Raw genomic sequence first — 15,818 nt, 5'->3', positions numbered from 1 at the left:
TCCTACCAAAATCTCATAACTTATATGACCTGTCAATCAACCCCCCCCCCCCCCCCTCCCTTGCAAAGCTGAGGCTCATGGGACAGAGAGAGCAAGGTGATGGAGGCTATGAACTCAGTTTGATGATGGGGGTATAGTGAGGGAGACAGGTAAGAAGGTGGAGTTAGAAAGGGATAATGAGGTTAAGAGGGTAAAAGGGTTGGTACAGTCTTTGATTGAAATTGCAATCTTACATGGGACACCAACTTAACATGAAACAAGGTGAGAGGAACAAAGGTGGGGTCTAGTCTGACCGGTGACCGTGCATTTGCTGGCGTCCCCAGTCGGTACTGCACGGATGAGAAAAGGAGAGGACGGGATCTCATCTCCTCCATATTTGATGGTAATGGTGTATCGACCAGTCATGTCTGGTACATACGAGACGGTGTATGTGCCGTCGTGGTTGTCCCTGATGTTGGCTTTCTTCGGTCGCCCATCAGGATCCTGGGAAAACGAGCAGATTTGTGAAACAATATTTTGAAAATCATGAATACACATAGTTTGTCTTTTTCTTTTGGGTAAAAAAAATTAAAAAATGGACATTTGTTTCTACTCTCAAATCTGTGACCTGTGCATCATTAATCTGGTCAAATCTGTGAATCATTGATCTGTTTCTCTGACATTAATATTTCTAGAATTGTGTTTATTTGTGTCAAGTTGAAGATGATTGTTAGCCAATACTTTTACAATCGAGCAAGACAGCTTCAGCCACATAGAGAAAAGTGACATCTCCAAAACAAATTGTTCGACATTGAACATATTGTGTGTTATGATATTTGCAAAACACAGGAAAACATAAAAATAATTGTGAAATTAACAAATTTTCATCTGTTTGTAACAAATGAGATATTTTTCTCCATATTATGAGAGAACTGGGATATATACATCTCAATGAATTAATTCCACTTAAAATACTCCAATGTACCATCTTTGGAAAATTTCATGGTGTTTCATTCCGGATCTAGTGAATGAATGAATGAATGATCGTTTTTTAAGGCCATTTTCCCCGCTAGGGCGGGGGTTAGCCTTGCGGGCCCCATGACAATCATGGTTCCCTGTTTGAGGCAATGTTTTTATTCCGGATCATTCCGGATCATTCCGGATCTAGTAAATCATGATAACTTGCAGATATTGACAGTCATAAACCTTGTCATGTTATTCTCTAAAGGAGTCAATTACTTAAGGGGCTCAAATGGCCATGTTCTTCTAATAAGTGGTCCATATTACCATGTTCTCTCTATAAGAGGTCCATATTCCCAGGTTTTCGCTATAAGAGGTCCATATTACCACGTTTTCCCCATAAGAAATTTGAAATTTCTTCAGGGTGTCGGTGATAACTCGCCAAGTCATCGTAAAAAACACCGAGGGATCTTTAACAGGCAACAAACTCTGGTGCTGGCAGACGGATCCTCCGGCTTGACGTCCATGATCTGAAGGACGTTGAATGCATCGATGAATCTCCGTGCAAGAGAAACACCAGGGTGACATTTTGGAGCTGGGCCGAGATTTTAACCCAGGTGAAAGGCTCAGAGGAGAGTGTGCATAACTCCGGATCTAGTAAATCATGTAACTTGCATGGGATTGAAAAGATATCTGAACTTATACGTATGTTAAAAACAAAACTGTACTTTGAAAAGTACTGAATTTACAAGCCTCTCACAAACTTTTCGTGTTCTGGGACATTTTGACAAAACTTCTCCTGGCTCATTGACCTATGGTGCAATAAGGCCATATGTACCGCCTGCGATTTAAATTGCACGGCCTTCAATCTCCTGTTTTCCAGACATATCACTTGCAATGTTTATCAAAATAATTTCAGGAACTGCGCTTAGTGTTTGGGTATTTACCAAGCTACAAAAGGGTCCATCTGGTCAAGTGATACATTCAGCCACAAATCCCACAATATGGATGTATGCTTTTGATTAGAGTTTACCAACTGATTCATAATGACAACGAGAATCCTGTGGTAAAAATAAAATATAAAAAAACAATATAAAAATAAAAAAGAAGCATTTTATTCTCGTGCTGGTTGAAAGAGTTCAGAAATGGGAGGTTTTACATTTCAATTGTAAAATTGTAAAATTGTAAAATTTGTAAAAATAATTTTAAAAATTGTATTTTTTGTTTTGTAATTGTATTATTAAAAATTATTATATTAAAAATATAAAAAATTGTAATTTAAAAATTGTAAATTTTTTTCAAAAAATGAAAAAAAGCAATGAAAAAAAAATTCAGGGGTGATTGAGGCAGTGATCTGTTGCCCATACACCACCCGAGTTCACATTTTTGTCGGATTGAAAAAAAAAAATTCCCCGTAGGTTAGCATCAATTTGAGGAAACCTTGACTCAAAAATTTTTTCTCCCCGAGGAGCATTTCCATGTTTCAGGGTGGGACAGACAGACAAGCAGCAAATTAGCCAATTATATATAAATATCTAATACGGTAAATAAAGAAGATGGTTTGTTTGTTTGTTTATGCATTCCGACCCTGCTGGAACCAGTGCAACCAAACTTTGCATGGCCTTCTCTTTCATCCAGAGGAAAGTGTTTGGATATAAAAAAATGACCCCAGATAAATGCAGATATTTGGCCTTCAGGGCTCGATCGGGTCTTGTGCTTACATACGACCTGGGTTTTTTCACTGGAAGCAATCAAGTAATATGTATTGTGAAGTTTGTATGTTGAGATTGTATGTAGTGATTTGTTGTCAACAACAAATATTTAATCATGATAGTGTTTACATGTGCGCCAGTTATAAAAATATTGGTTTCTCAGGATTATTATAACACTTTTGTGTTCAGGCCTCAACTGACTATGTTCTTATATGCACTGACTGGGGTTTTCCAGGAATGATCGAGTAATACGTTTTGTGAAGATCGTATGTTGAGGATGTAATGATTTGTTGTCACCAACACAAATTTAATTATTATAGTATTTACACTTGTACCTGTTATTAAAAAAGATTGCTTCACTCAGGTTTATAATAACACTTCCGTGTTCAGGCCTCGATTGACTATGTTCTTATATGCACTGACTGGGTTTTTCCGGGAGCGATCGAGTAATATGTTTTGTGAAGATCGTATGTTGAGGATGTAATGATTTTTTGTATTTAAAAAAGAAAATTAACAAAAATAAGTTTAAAGAAGGGAAGGTGGTCCAAGCACATTTTGCAACGCCCAAGATTGGTAATTCATACGAAACCATAATTCCCCAACATTCCCCAATTTGTCATGCAGGAAATATTTAAATACATATTTCACTGAATTTCCCTGTGTTATGCCAGTTACTTAAGCTAGCATAATATAAATTATATATTAGCCTATTATATAGATAGATAGATAGATAGATAGATACATGAATGATGTAAAAACCATAAAAGCGCTTGTCCTGTCTTATCTGATACCTTGTTTTCCTATATAATTTGATAGTAAAAAGAGTTCTTACAGATAATGACGATTCGTATACATAAGTTTATCAGGGTTTAATGAACATTCTCACACAAATTACCAAGAATGAATGCATTACGATTTATGGACGTTGTGATAAAATTTTTGTAGAAGCAGCCACTTGGATTGTATGTGATAAAGCCACAATGAGCAAAGGTTTAAGGCCTGGGTGCGCAGCCAAAGTTTGTTCAAAAGAAAACTTTTATGACATGTCATCACACCTTATAAGCAAGATCATCTGCTAGTTAACAACAGCGAAGGCCTGATCTCCGCCAAAGCAGCACACCCGGGCCAAGCAGAATGTAACACACATGTGCGGGTAATGAGACAGCTTGCCTATACCCAGGCCCTCTATACAATCCAAGCCGAGCAAAGCGATGTGACAGGCAGGGTAAGGCAGCTGCAGCGGGCATGCCTCAGGGGCTTACAGAAAATCGTGTACACGTGGGAGGCATGGGCACTTTGGAGGACTTGACACCCACACCCCAATCCTGGCCGCTCTGGTCACCCACAAACACCGTAGCCTCCGAGACATGCCCGCTGGAGTCCTAACAATGGGGTAGGTAGGTGTGTGGGTTGGTTGGTATGTGGGTTGGTTGGCATATGGGTGGGCGCAGACACGGGTTCACAAAAGGGTCAATGTGGTAAAGGGCAGAATGAATCAGAGCCCACAAATCAATTTTTCAGAACTGATTATGTTCAAATCATTGTCTCAGGTATTAATACAGGTAGAAATTTGTCACATTGAAATTAGCAATATATTGGTCTACCCAATTGATGCCATAGTGAGAGAAATTCTCCAATGTGGTGTCACGTGACTTCTAACACATTATCTCAAAACTTAGTCCTTTCACGAAACCTTTGCACAGAAACATTGCTGTAAAAACAAAACTCCAATGGTTGTGAATATATGCAGCTCATTACATATTGGGAAAAGGAAAAGGAAGAGGAAGTAGATACATTTGGTTGAAATAGGACAACACACGCTTCCCTCCCCCCCACCCCCTCATTCATACTCCATCCCACACAAAAGTATACCATCGATATCTATGCTAACATCCCTTCTGAACAGCAGATAATAAATGGATTTAATAAAAAATAATAATGAGTGACAATGATTCCAAACAGCAATAAAAGACCACACAACAAAGTGTTGGTACCGTTATCTGAACTGTGAGCAGGCCCTCTCCAGCTTCTCGTGCATCGATGGTGAATTCAACAGGGAGGCTGGCTGCCACGCCAGCCGCCGCTAGGCCTGGTCCACTGGCACGCACTTTGCTCGCATCATGGGTGGGGAGGACTTTCACCTTTAAGGGACTGGAGGGAGAGGGAGAGGGGGAGAGGGGGAGAGGGGAGAGGGGGGGAGGGGGAGAGGGGAGAGGGGGAGAGGGGGAGAGAGAGAGAGAGAGAGAGGGGGAGAGGGGGAGAGGGAGAGAGGGGGAGAGAGAGAGAGAGGGGGAGAGGGGGAGAGGGGGAGAGAGAGAGAGAGAGAGAGAGAACGGGCACAAGGCGACGATGGTCAAATTTCTGAAAAACGAAATCATCGAGTTCAATCCACAATCAAAAGAAGCCACTTTGGATATCTACACGCTATGAAAATTCTTCCGTTACTTGCAAACCAGATCGGCTAGTAGAACGCCAATCAGAATGAACCTTTTGCAATATAATCAGTATACGGAGCCATTCACCTAAATTGTACATCTTTGTGTCATTTGTCAAGCACCAAGCAATAATTTACTGGATAACCTCTACTATTCTCTCCACAACACGAGGGACAGAAGTAGGACACCAATTCCGTTGTATTGTGACGTGATGGAGGTGAGTACCTGCGTGGAACTTCCTGGTCTGCATATTTTACAGTGATGGTGTACGGCCCTTCCTGGCTTGGCATGTAATGCACAGTGTGGGTCCCGTCTCCATTGTCAACCACCTCAAGGGCTTCTGGAAGACCTACAGACAGATAAATGTGTTTTTACCTTGTAAATATATTGCTAGATCACTTTCAAAAGCAAGGCAAAGTGTTTTTCCCAACACATATTTTTTGTATACATAGACGAGGCTCGTGGAAGAGCGGGATAAGGAACAGTACAGAGAGGGGTTGGGGAGACACTAACAGCTGAGTTGAACGCCAAAGTAGAGGGCGACTTGGACAAAAAAATGGATGGGGGGAAGGAATGAGGAGTTAGGGAGGATGAATGGGGGTCATGGGAGTCAAGATAGTAAACTTTTAGGAAGGAAAAACTGGAAATTTGGAAGGAGGAGGGCTTGGGGTGGTGATTAACAGGGGTCGAAAAGATCATAGTTTTGAATGGGGGATGATCTGAGATGGTGGGGAACAGCCATCTTGAAGACCTGGAGAGAAGCACAAGATTGAAGCAAATGTGGAAGTTAGTTCTACAAGCGGGGGGAAAAAAAAATGAATGAATGAGTCGAGGTGAGCAGTGATCCTGGATTTTGGTAGTTTCATCAGAAGGGGTGAGGACATCTCTGACAACTTAAACCTCCACATGAGGCACCAAGTGATGCTCAATCAAACATTTATGAATACATGAACTCCAATAATAAAAACATTTTGGCATTTACTTCATATAGAAAACGTGAAGTAGAATGACATAACTTATCAACACTTGCGTAGTGGAAGATGGCAATATTGTGACAAGTCTTACCTCGAGAATCCAGTACAACGACTTCCAGCGAGGCAAGGCCTGCCTTGCTCACATCCACTGTGAAGGTCTGCGGGATACCCGCACGTACCATCCCACCAAGACCTGGCCCAAAGCATTTCACCTTGCTTACATCCACAGGATCCTTGACCAGTACGTGAAATGGACTTCCTGCGGTTGTGACATTGGACAGAACCATCGGGCCTACTGCATTTGGAAAGTTGTCTTCTTTTCAACTACAACTGACAAGTGCAGCATCAGGTTTGGGCAATTGTCGCCTTTTCTTTTAGGTTTAGGCTTCGGGTAACCTCAGCCAAACACATTGATCAAGTCTTAATGATGACCTCGGCCATTGACTAATGGTGAGGAATCATAATGGCTAGTTATGTTAACCCTAGAAAATGTAGGGGCATTTGAGGTCACTAGAGACCATAAACAGAAAGTCAAGTGAGCAGAAAATGGTCATTGGCAAAGCATGGTAGAAAATTGGCATCATTGTTGGAGGCACACATATACAGTACAAGGTGGCTCTGGAACATCAAGATACTTAGAGGAAGTGAGAAGGAGGAAGAAGAGATACTGTGCCACCAGAATTATGGGAAAATTGTTTTCTTTGCTTTCACTTACCAGGAATGGGGTGACCACCAAAGGTGATATTTATGTCATAGCTTCCTGGAATGAAGGGCACATATTCCACATTGCAACTGCCATCCTTGTTGTCTTTACATGACATTTTGGCCTCAGATGGGCCTTCAACTGCTAGGCCAAGTCCTCCAGTTCCAGCACCCCTGCGGTCAATGTTGCAATCACAGGGTTACTTCAGATGCTTCATTTGAACACAAATAAGCTCGCGAATGGTTAAATTTTGTGCGTGTATTTTCGGGATGTAAAGCAGGACAACACTGCTCGGTTTCTCTCACCTAGTTTCTACAGTGAAGCGATTAGGCCGATTCGTGAAGCCAGACTCTAGGCCTGGGCCGTAAGCTCGTACATTGGCAGGTAAACAACCTTCAACGACCTCTACACGGAACGGACTTCGTGGCACGGGTACATCTGCGCAGGTCACCTCCACCATGTATGTCCCTGTGTATGCACAACGCAGTGTGTAACACTTGTAGCTGCGATGAAAAACAAACTCGAAAAATATATTCTAATGCTTGAATCATCTTGTAGTGCCCTCTGTGAGTACTAAAGACTTATTTATCATGAGTGCTGTGCAAATAACATCTCCCTCAACATTGCAAATACGATGCTACATGGATACTCACTCACCTTCTTCATAGCTGGTATACTCCGCCCGGTATGTGCCATCACCAGCATCGAATAGTGGAATGTCTGATCTTGCTCCAGAAGGTGAAACAAGTTTGGCTCGGGGCTTAGTTCCAGCTGGGCGTACAGAACGCGTGTCCACCTTGAACTCTGTGGCAACCTCCCGTAGTACACCTGACACATCCAAAGAGTGGGAAAATATGCAATTACAGTTGATAGTATTGGGTACCAATACAAATAAAAAGATGAATATCCATAAAAGTAACAGAGATCTTAACTTCGGTCACAGATGACTCACCCCTTGATTCAACCCCAGCTCCAAAAACCTTCACACCACTCGTGTCCACCGTTGGCTCTATGTGGACGCTCATGGGGAAAGCAGGCACAGGTTGTCCACCATATCGAACTGTGATGATGTAGTTTCCAGGGCATGGTGGTGTATAGGTAATGTCATATGTTCCATCCCCATTGTCATGTACCCGTACTTCAGCACGTGTTCCATCTGCTGCCATGATCTCAATCTCAATGTCAGCATGGCCAGCACGTGAGCAGTCCAACGTAAAGACACATGCCTCATCTGCCTTTCCACGTTCTAGGCCAGGTCCTGTTGCTGTCACCTGGGTTCCAGAAAGATGTTACAGACAATAACTAGAGAGTTCATAGAATGCAACACCCCACACAGTGTTAAAGTAAATATATGGGAGGGCCTTGCCATTCACAGGGGTTACATTCTTGAAAATTCCCATGAACCGTAAATCTGCAGACTTAGGGAGTAATGGGAAAAATAGGGTTAGGGACATCAACTTTCAAATTTGTCCAAACTGTACCCTTAATTAACATGTTTGTACATTGTCTTTGTGCTATTTATTTTCATGAATAAAAGACTTAAGAACATAAAACAAAGTATTACATTTCTCTGTTGATGATGGCGACGATAAAGACGAGTTGGAGTTGGACATTATGGAGTTGATGGAGATGATGGTGACGATGATGTCGGGGAGTTTGATGGGGTCATTTTGTTGATGACCAATGTTAATTAGGTGAATAAATGTGGAAATTAGTTCGCCAACCCACGATTATTCGAGAACATTGACCGGAATCCCCAAACATTGCCTCAATAAATTAATCGCAATCGAGCGAATCCACGAAGGGGAAAACCACAAACGGCAAGGTCCTCCTTCCTAGACCTCAATTTTAATAAAACATTGATTTTAAATATCGTTTTAAAAAATCTGGAAGTTTAGTGCTCCTGAAGCAGTCTTGTCCACCAAACGATGTCGAGTTGTAACTTAGGATATGGAGGATTTTGAAGGAGCTGGGGCTCCCACGTCGATCGGAAGAATGGACGCGACAAAAAGCTGGAATTCATCCGAGTTGCTTTAATCAAACCAAGCATTCAGGCACTCTGAAAAGCCCGTTTATCGGGCAGCAATATATATACATATTATCCCGGAGCGTTTGCCCAGGAAAGGCGAGAGGGGGCGTGGCCCAGCGTCCTGGCTGCGGCCTGGCAAGTTGAGGGCGAGCCTGCCCGGGCGTCCTGGACGAGCCCGGCATGGTGATCGCTCCGCGTCCTTGATAGGTGCAAGGCGATTGTGAAAACCCAGCGGTAGCCGCTACACACGTCCCCCCAGAATCGACTTGCACCGGCAGGGTCAATTTGAGGGGGGTCCTGATGACCCGGCCGAAGCGACCCCTGGCGGGTCGTGGGAGGGGGTCCGGTGTGGTGGTGGGCGGTCGAGTGGGGGGCACCGTGGACGGGGGGCGGCCTCGCCGTGGCGGAAGGGCCACCCATGGTGGGTGGTCGACGTCCACGTGCGCCGGCTTGAGGCGGTCCACCGCAATCCGGTCCGACCTGCCGCCGATGTCGATGACGAACAACTTGTCGTCCCGTCGCAGCACCCGGAAGGGCCCGTCGTACGGCGGCCGGAGTGGCCCCCGATGTGCGTCGTGATGCACAAAAACATACTCCGCTGTGCGAAGTGCTGGGGGGACGTAGGACTGGGGGTCACCGTGGTGGGATGTTGGCACGGGGGCAAACCGTCGGGCGGCCTCCTGGAGGTCCGAGCGCTGGTGAGCTGCGGACCAGGGACTGGTAGCGTCGGGCACGAATTCGCCCGGGACGCGTAGCGCCTGGCCATAGACAAGCTCGGCGGTGGATGCCTGGAGGTCCTCCTTGGGGGCCGTGCGGAGGCCCAAAATGACCCACGGCAGCCGATCGGCCCAACCGCCGTCTTGAAGGCCGGCCATGAGCGCGGCCTTCATGGAGCGGTGGAATCGCTCGCACAACCCGTTTGCTTGGGGGTGGTAGGCCGTAGTACGGTGGAGCTTGACCCCCAGGTTGCGGGCGACCGCGCCCCACAGCTCGGAGGTGAACTGTGGTCCGCGGTCTGACGAGATGTCCGCCGGTGCGCCGAAGCGGGCGACCCAGGTGGCGATGAAAGCCTGTGCCACATCGGCGGTGGTGGTGGAGACGAGGGGAATAGCCTCCGGCCACCTGGTGGTCCTGTCCACCATGGTGAGCAGGTGTGTGAACCCCCGTGACGGGGGGAATGGGCCCACCAGATCCACGTTGACGTGGTCGAAATGTCGTTCGGGCACGGTGAAAGGTGCCAGCGGGGCCTGGGTGTGTCGGTGGACCTTGGCCCGTTGGCAGGCCGTTGGCAGGCTGGTCCAATCGCGGACGTCCCGACGAAGGCCGTGCCAGACGAATCGCGCCGACACCAGCTTCTGGGAAGCTTTCCGGCCCGGGTGGGAAAGGCCGTGGAGGGAGGCGAAGATGCGGCATTGCCAGAGGACGGGCACGATGGGGCGAGGCTGGCCTTGGGAGACGTCGCAGAGCAGGACAGTGTCCGCGAAGGGGATGTCGGCCAGGCGGAGGCCCGCGTCCGCCGCCCGGAGGGCTTGCACCGTGGTGTCGGTGGTTTGGTCCGCCGCCATAAGCGCAAAGTCCACGCCCAGGTGGACCGCGTTCGCGCTGGCCCGGGAAAGACAGTCGGCCACGGCGTTGTTTTTGCCGGCGACGTGCCGGATGTCCATGGTAAACTCCGACACGGCGGAGAGGTGGCGCTGTTGGCGGGCCGACCACGGCTCCATGACCTTGGCCATGGCGTAAACCAACGGCTTGTGGTCGACGAACGCCGTGAAAGGTCGGCCCTCCAGGAGGTGGCGGAAATGGCGGACGGCCAGGTGTAGACCGAGGAGCTCCCGGTCAAACGTGCTGTATTTGAGCTCGTTCGGCCGGAGCTGCCGGCTGAAAAAAGCGAGTGGCTGCCAAACCCCGTTCACCCATTGCTCATGTACGGCGCCCACCGCGTAGTCGGAGGCATCCGTGGTGAGGGCGATGGGAGCGTTGAGCACCGGGTGAGCGAGCAGTGTTGTGTCGGCGAGGGCCCGCTTTGAGCTTTGGAAGGCCGCATCCATTGCTGCGGACCAGGCGATGTCGTGCTTGGCCGGCTTGCCCTGGAGGGCTTCGTAGAGGGGCCGCATGAGTTGAGCAGCGCGGGGCACGAAGCGGTGATAAAAATTCACCATTCCCAGGAATTCCTGCAGGGCCTTTATGGTGCGGGGACGCGGGAACGTGGTGATGGCCTCGACCTTGGTTGGCAGCGGCACGGCCCCGTTCTTGGTGATGTGGTGGCCCAAAAAATCAACGGCCGTCGTGCCGAAGTGGCATTTGGCCGGGTTGACGATGAGGCCGTGCTCGCTGAGGCGCCCGAACAGTGTTCGGAGGTGGAGGAGGTGCTCGGCCCGGGACGTGCTGGCGACGAGGATGTCATCCAGGTAAACGAAAAGGAACGGCAGGTCACGCAGCACGCCGTCCATCAAGCGCTGGAACGCCTGAGCCGCGTTCTTGAGACCAAACGGCATCCGCAAGAATTCGAATAAGCCGAACGGCGTGATGACTGCCGTTTTAGGGACGTCGGCCGCCCTGACAGGTACCTGGTGATATCCCCGTATGAGATAAATTTTCGAAAAAATGACCCGTCTCGCCAGACGGGCGGAGAAGTCTTGGATATGCGGGATCGGGTACCTGTCGGGGGTGGTAGCGTCATTGAGACGGCAGTAGTCGCCACACGGGCGCCATCCACCCCCCGGCTTTGGCACGATGTGCAGTGGCGAGGCCCACGCGTTATCGGAGCGCCGCACGATGCCGAGGTGCTCCAACGCGTCGAATTCGGCCTTCGCCACGGCGAGCTTGGCTGGGTCAAGGCGGCGGGCGTAGACCGGCGGGCCCGTGGTTGGTATGTGGTGCTCGATCCCATGCCGTACTGCGACGGCTGAAAACGTCGGCCGCGTGAGGGCCGGGAACTCCGTGAGCAGGCGAGCAAACTCGTTCGCCGCCGGGACGGCGCATGCCAGCTCGGTCGGCGCGGAGCTGCTCAATGTGCATACCAGGGAGCTGAAGGTTTCGGCGTTGATTAAACGACGCCGTTGGACATCCACCAGCAGTCCGTGTGTGTAGAGGAAGTCGGCGCCTAGCAGAGCCATGGGCACGTTTGCGGTTACAAACGTCCAAGCAAAGCGTTGGCCGCCGAAGCAGAGGGTGACGTTGCGCGGGCCGAAGGTGCGGATGGTCGATCCGTTGGCCGCAACCAAGGAGGGGCCGCAAACCGCGGATTGCCTGTCCTGGTCAGAGGTGGGTATGACGCTCAGTTGGGCGCCGGTGTCGCACAGGAAGCGTCGTCCGGACGCTTTATCCGTGATGAACAGTAAGTTGCCCGTGTGGCCGGCGCTCATGGCTGGTAATGAACGCCGGCCCGGCCGTTTCCCGGCCTGCCGAAGGTGCACGGGGGTCGGCATGTCCGGGCCTTCTGTCCGAACCTGGCATGATAGTAACACCACGCTTGGTCAGGTGGAGGCCCCGGTCATCGTGCTGGAGGTGGTCGGCTCGGTGTAGCGGCCGCCAATTGCGTTGGCAGTTCGGTCGTCGACCGTGCCGGGTGCCCGGGCGCCATGGGTGTTGCGTCGGACGGCGGTGGGTCCCATGTCGCCGCTGCGATGCGCTGTCCTGCGGCGGAGATCTTGTCAGCTTCTCTGGCAAGGGCCCGGGGATCTGTGATCGTCGTGCTTGCCAGGGCGAGGCGTACCGGGTTAGGCAGCTGATGGAGGAACAGCTCCCGGAACAGGAATGCCGGAGAGTGCTCGCCGAGCAGTGAAAGCATGTAGTCCATTCGCTCGGAAGGGCGCGTGTCGCCGAGCTCGGGCAGGTCGAGCAGGCGCCGTGCGCGTTCCGCCGATGGGAGGGCGAAAGCGTCGAGGAGAAGCTTCTTAATCGCGCCGTATTTGTCAGTGGCTGGCGGGCTCTCGAGGAGGCTCAGGGCGCGGGCCGCGGTGGCCGAACCGAGCGCTGCTACCACATGGTGGAAGTGGGTGTCGTCGGCCGTGATGCCTCGCAGGGCGAACAGGGAATCCGCCTGTGCGAACCAAACCGCTGCGTGAGCCTCCCAGAAGGTAGGCAGTTTAAGGGCGACTGCCGTGTCCATGTCGGTAGGTCACCAATGAAGGAGCTGGGGCTCCCACGTCGATCGGAAGAATGGATGCGACAAAAAGCTGGAATTCATCCGAGTTGCTTTAATCAAACCAAACACTCAGGCACTCTGAAAAGCCCGTTTATCGGGCAGCAATATATATACATATTATCCCGGAGCGTTTGCCCAGGAAAGGCGAGAGGGGGCGTGGCCCAGCGTCCTGGCTGCGGCCTGGCAAGTTGAGGGCGAGCCTGCCCGGGCGTCCTGGACGAGCCCGGCATGGTGATCGCTCCGCGTCCTTGATAGGTGCAAGGCGATTGTGAAAACCCAGCGGTAGCCGCTACAATTTATTGATTACCATAGAACGCAGCGTCATTCAGCATTGTACATAGGCATATTGACGGCCTCTTCTTCACCCTGATACACATACAACGTCCTCTCTTGCTATGTATCGATATATTGCATGGTTCTTGGAAGTATTATGAAGGCAATTTGTGTTCTACGGTCTTCAATATAGAATTCAGTTTAAATAAAGATTTACAGAGGTTTGGAGGTGTATAAATCAAAAAAATCTGGATTTTACCACCATTTTCTACAGTGTCTATTACATCACCTTATTTAACATGTTACATTAGTTATTTGTGCTTCTTGTCTCTGTACTTTATGACGTCCTTAAAAACAGCAACTTTCCTGTTTCGAATGGTTTTCAATTTTTTTTGACTGCCAGGAAGGTAGAGTAAATAAAAATCCCCGAGTGCACCAATGGTAATCTCTTGAAGTTGTAGTTCAGAACACTGCTGATTTTGGGGGACCCACCCACTGGGAGTTCCCGATCCCCTGGCAGGCCCCCTGATCCAAAATCGATAATCGAAGCCTGAGCGATTGTGCAAGCAATCACGTTGAAGGGCTGTATTGGGTTTCAGAGCAATCAGTTGGCAAATAAGGGAGGAGGAGGGATTCAAAGTTTGTGGGGGTAAACCCCCATGGGAGCCTCCATTATCCAAAATCGCAAAATCATGTCTGAGAAATTGTGTGGGCTACTGTCTTGTATTCATGGGTCACATTTCAGAACAATCAGCCGGGAGATAAGGGAGAAGTAGCAAAAATAATGAAAATTTAACAGACGAACGGACAGACGGACAGACAGACGGATGGACATCACGACCTATTTTATAAGTTCATCTATTTGAGAATTAAGACGAGATAACCTAGAAATCTATCCTGCTCCTCTCCACGCATGTGTGATCAGGGCGAATCCTGATCCAAGGTACGGTAAAACAACAGACTTGTCTTCCTATTCGTGTTCCAATTTGTGCTCAAAATATCATATTCCATTCAAATAAGTTGTTCCTCGATGTTAAACTAATGATAAACTGAAAATATAGACGGACGGACAGACACGAACCAATTGCTTAACCCCGTTTTAGCTTCGCGTGCGCGGGGTAAAAATAGTAAAGAGCTGCTAGTTAGTCATATTCCACAACCAACATAGTCTTACGACAAACCTCACTCCTCTCACCTTGCTGGGATCAAACGATGGGTGGACGTGAACGTGGAATGGAGAACCAGGAATGTGCTTGTCAGCAAACAAGATATTCACCAGGTAATCACCGGTCTCTGTGGGCAGGTAGCTCACTGAGCATGATCCATCTCCATTGTCCCGGCATTCAATCTTGGCCTCACACGGACCCTCCACAGTGAGGCCCAATCCCCCAGTCCCTGCGCCTTTTGTGTCAATGGTGAAGAGAGCTGGTCGGCCAACCTCCCCACCTTTTAGACCTGGTCCATAGGCTCGGACCTAAAGTGAAGGGAAAAAAGAAAAGAGACATGGATTTTGATATTGATAATCCTGAAACTCATAATGACATTTTAGATGCCCCCTCACATATTCTCTTTCTTCTCTTCTGTTTCCTCCTTGTCGATGGCTCAGGCTGATAGTTTTCCTGCTCTTTCGATCACTGCATTCCTAACTGGTTGTATCTAGTCGTCATGCTATGTTACTGGGGGTGAGTTTTATATGGATCAAGTGGATGCGCCCAATGTATGATTCCTGGCCATGTGTGATTCTCATCACTAATATTTACCATAATTAATTAGTTTGTATTCACAAAGTTCATTCTATATATACTCATATAAAGCTCGTCAAAAATGACGGGTTGGGACAGTTTATTTGACGGTGCAGCTTTGTGAGCGTGCCAAAGTCTGAAGCCTCGGCCTAATGTCAGGTGTGCTTATATCTTCTTTATTTATTAGACATCATACGGATGTAAATGAATACTCGTTTTACTCTGCGTATGTTGCACTTCACATGCAGCTTATTTCACTTCCCTGTGCTTTGTATTTATTGTTATTTAAAAAAAACGCTTCTGTACACCGCCCTTGAGGCTCAGTTTTCAAGCCACAATCTACAATTCTAATAGAAGAGACATAAGTAATCTTTTATGGAAAATGTTTTTGAGTTTTTTTTTTTGAGGGTCTCCACCATCGACAATATGAAGACATTATCACCTTGGTCGGGTCTGCAGGTACAATAGCCTCCACTGAGAAGGGGCTTCCAGGAATCGGGTGACCATCGTAGGAAATTTCTACTTTGTAGGACCCTTCTTCCTTGGCCGTGTAATGTATCGTGTGCACCACCTCGGCGTTAGGTCCATCGACGCGGCAAGGAGCTGGCTTACGTCCGGGTCCAATGACCCGAACTTCCAGCTTACCTTGGCCACCGGCATCCCGTGTGCATACTGTAAACGTCGTCTCACAAGAAACATCCACTCCTGTGGGGAGGTGACAGTTGGTATCTCTCATGAGAACCTTCACCCTATAATATATGTTTCTGATGTTTCATTAGTGCAATTGTTCATTATTCAGAATAGGAAATGCTAAACATGAATTTAAAAATTTCATCCAGGGAGTAGGAAACGACAGGTCATGTG

The 15,818-nt window shown here is 48.3% G+C and overlaps 1 protein-coding gene across 4 annotated transcripts in view; it reads right to left on the bottom strand.

Moving 5' to 3' along the window:
* Positions 1 to 15,818, bottom strand: part of LOC137425577 (filamin-C) — a 103,200-nt gene that overhangs the window by 37,665 nt on the left and 49,717 nt on the right. For 2 of the 4 annotated variants that reach the window (XM_068114145.2, XM_078776819.1), the window contains exons 21-31: positions 15,397 to 15,659; positions 14,408 to 14,686; positions 7,716 to 8,034; positions 7,421 to 7,591; positions 7,069 to 7,231; positions 6,776 to 6,936; positions 6,152 to 6,319; positions 5,312 to 5,435; positions 4,646 to 4,802; positions 3,914 to 4,033; positions 294 to 483 (exon numbers count right to left, since the gene is read on the bottom strand). In XM_068114145.2, coding sequence (XP_067970246.2) covers positions 294 to 483; positions 3,914 to 4,033; positions 4,646 to 4,802; positions 5,312 to 5,435; positions 6,152 to 6,319; positions 6,776 to 6,936; positions 7,069 to 7,231; positions 7,421 to 7,591; positions 7,716 to 8,034; positions 14,408 to 14,686; positions 15,397 to 15,659 — 2,115 coding nt within the window. The remainder of the gene's footprint in view (positions 1 to 293; positions 484 to 3,913; positions 4,034 to 4,645; positions 4,803 to 5,311; positions 5,436 to 6,151; positions 6,320 to 6,775; positions 6,937 to 7,068; positions 7,232 to 7,420; positions 7,592 to 7,715; positions 8,035 to 14,407; positions 14,687 to 15,396; positions 15,660 to 15,818) is intronic. The other 2 variants (XM_068114147.2, XM_078776820.1) reach the window with 1 other exon arrangement.

This window comes from Myxine glutinosa, chromosome 4 (assembly GCF_964187855.1).
Source record: "Myxine glutinosa chromosome 4, kmMyxGlut1.1, whole genome shotgun sequence".
In the NCBI taxonomy this organism is placed as follows: Eukaryota; Metazoa; Chordata; class Myxini; order Myxiniformes; family Myxinidae; genus Myxine; species Myxine glutinosa.
The sequence above is the reverse complement of the archived record's forward strand: the minus strand, read 5'-3'. Positions and strand labels throughout refer to the sequence as shown.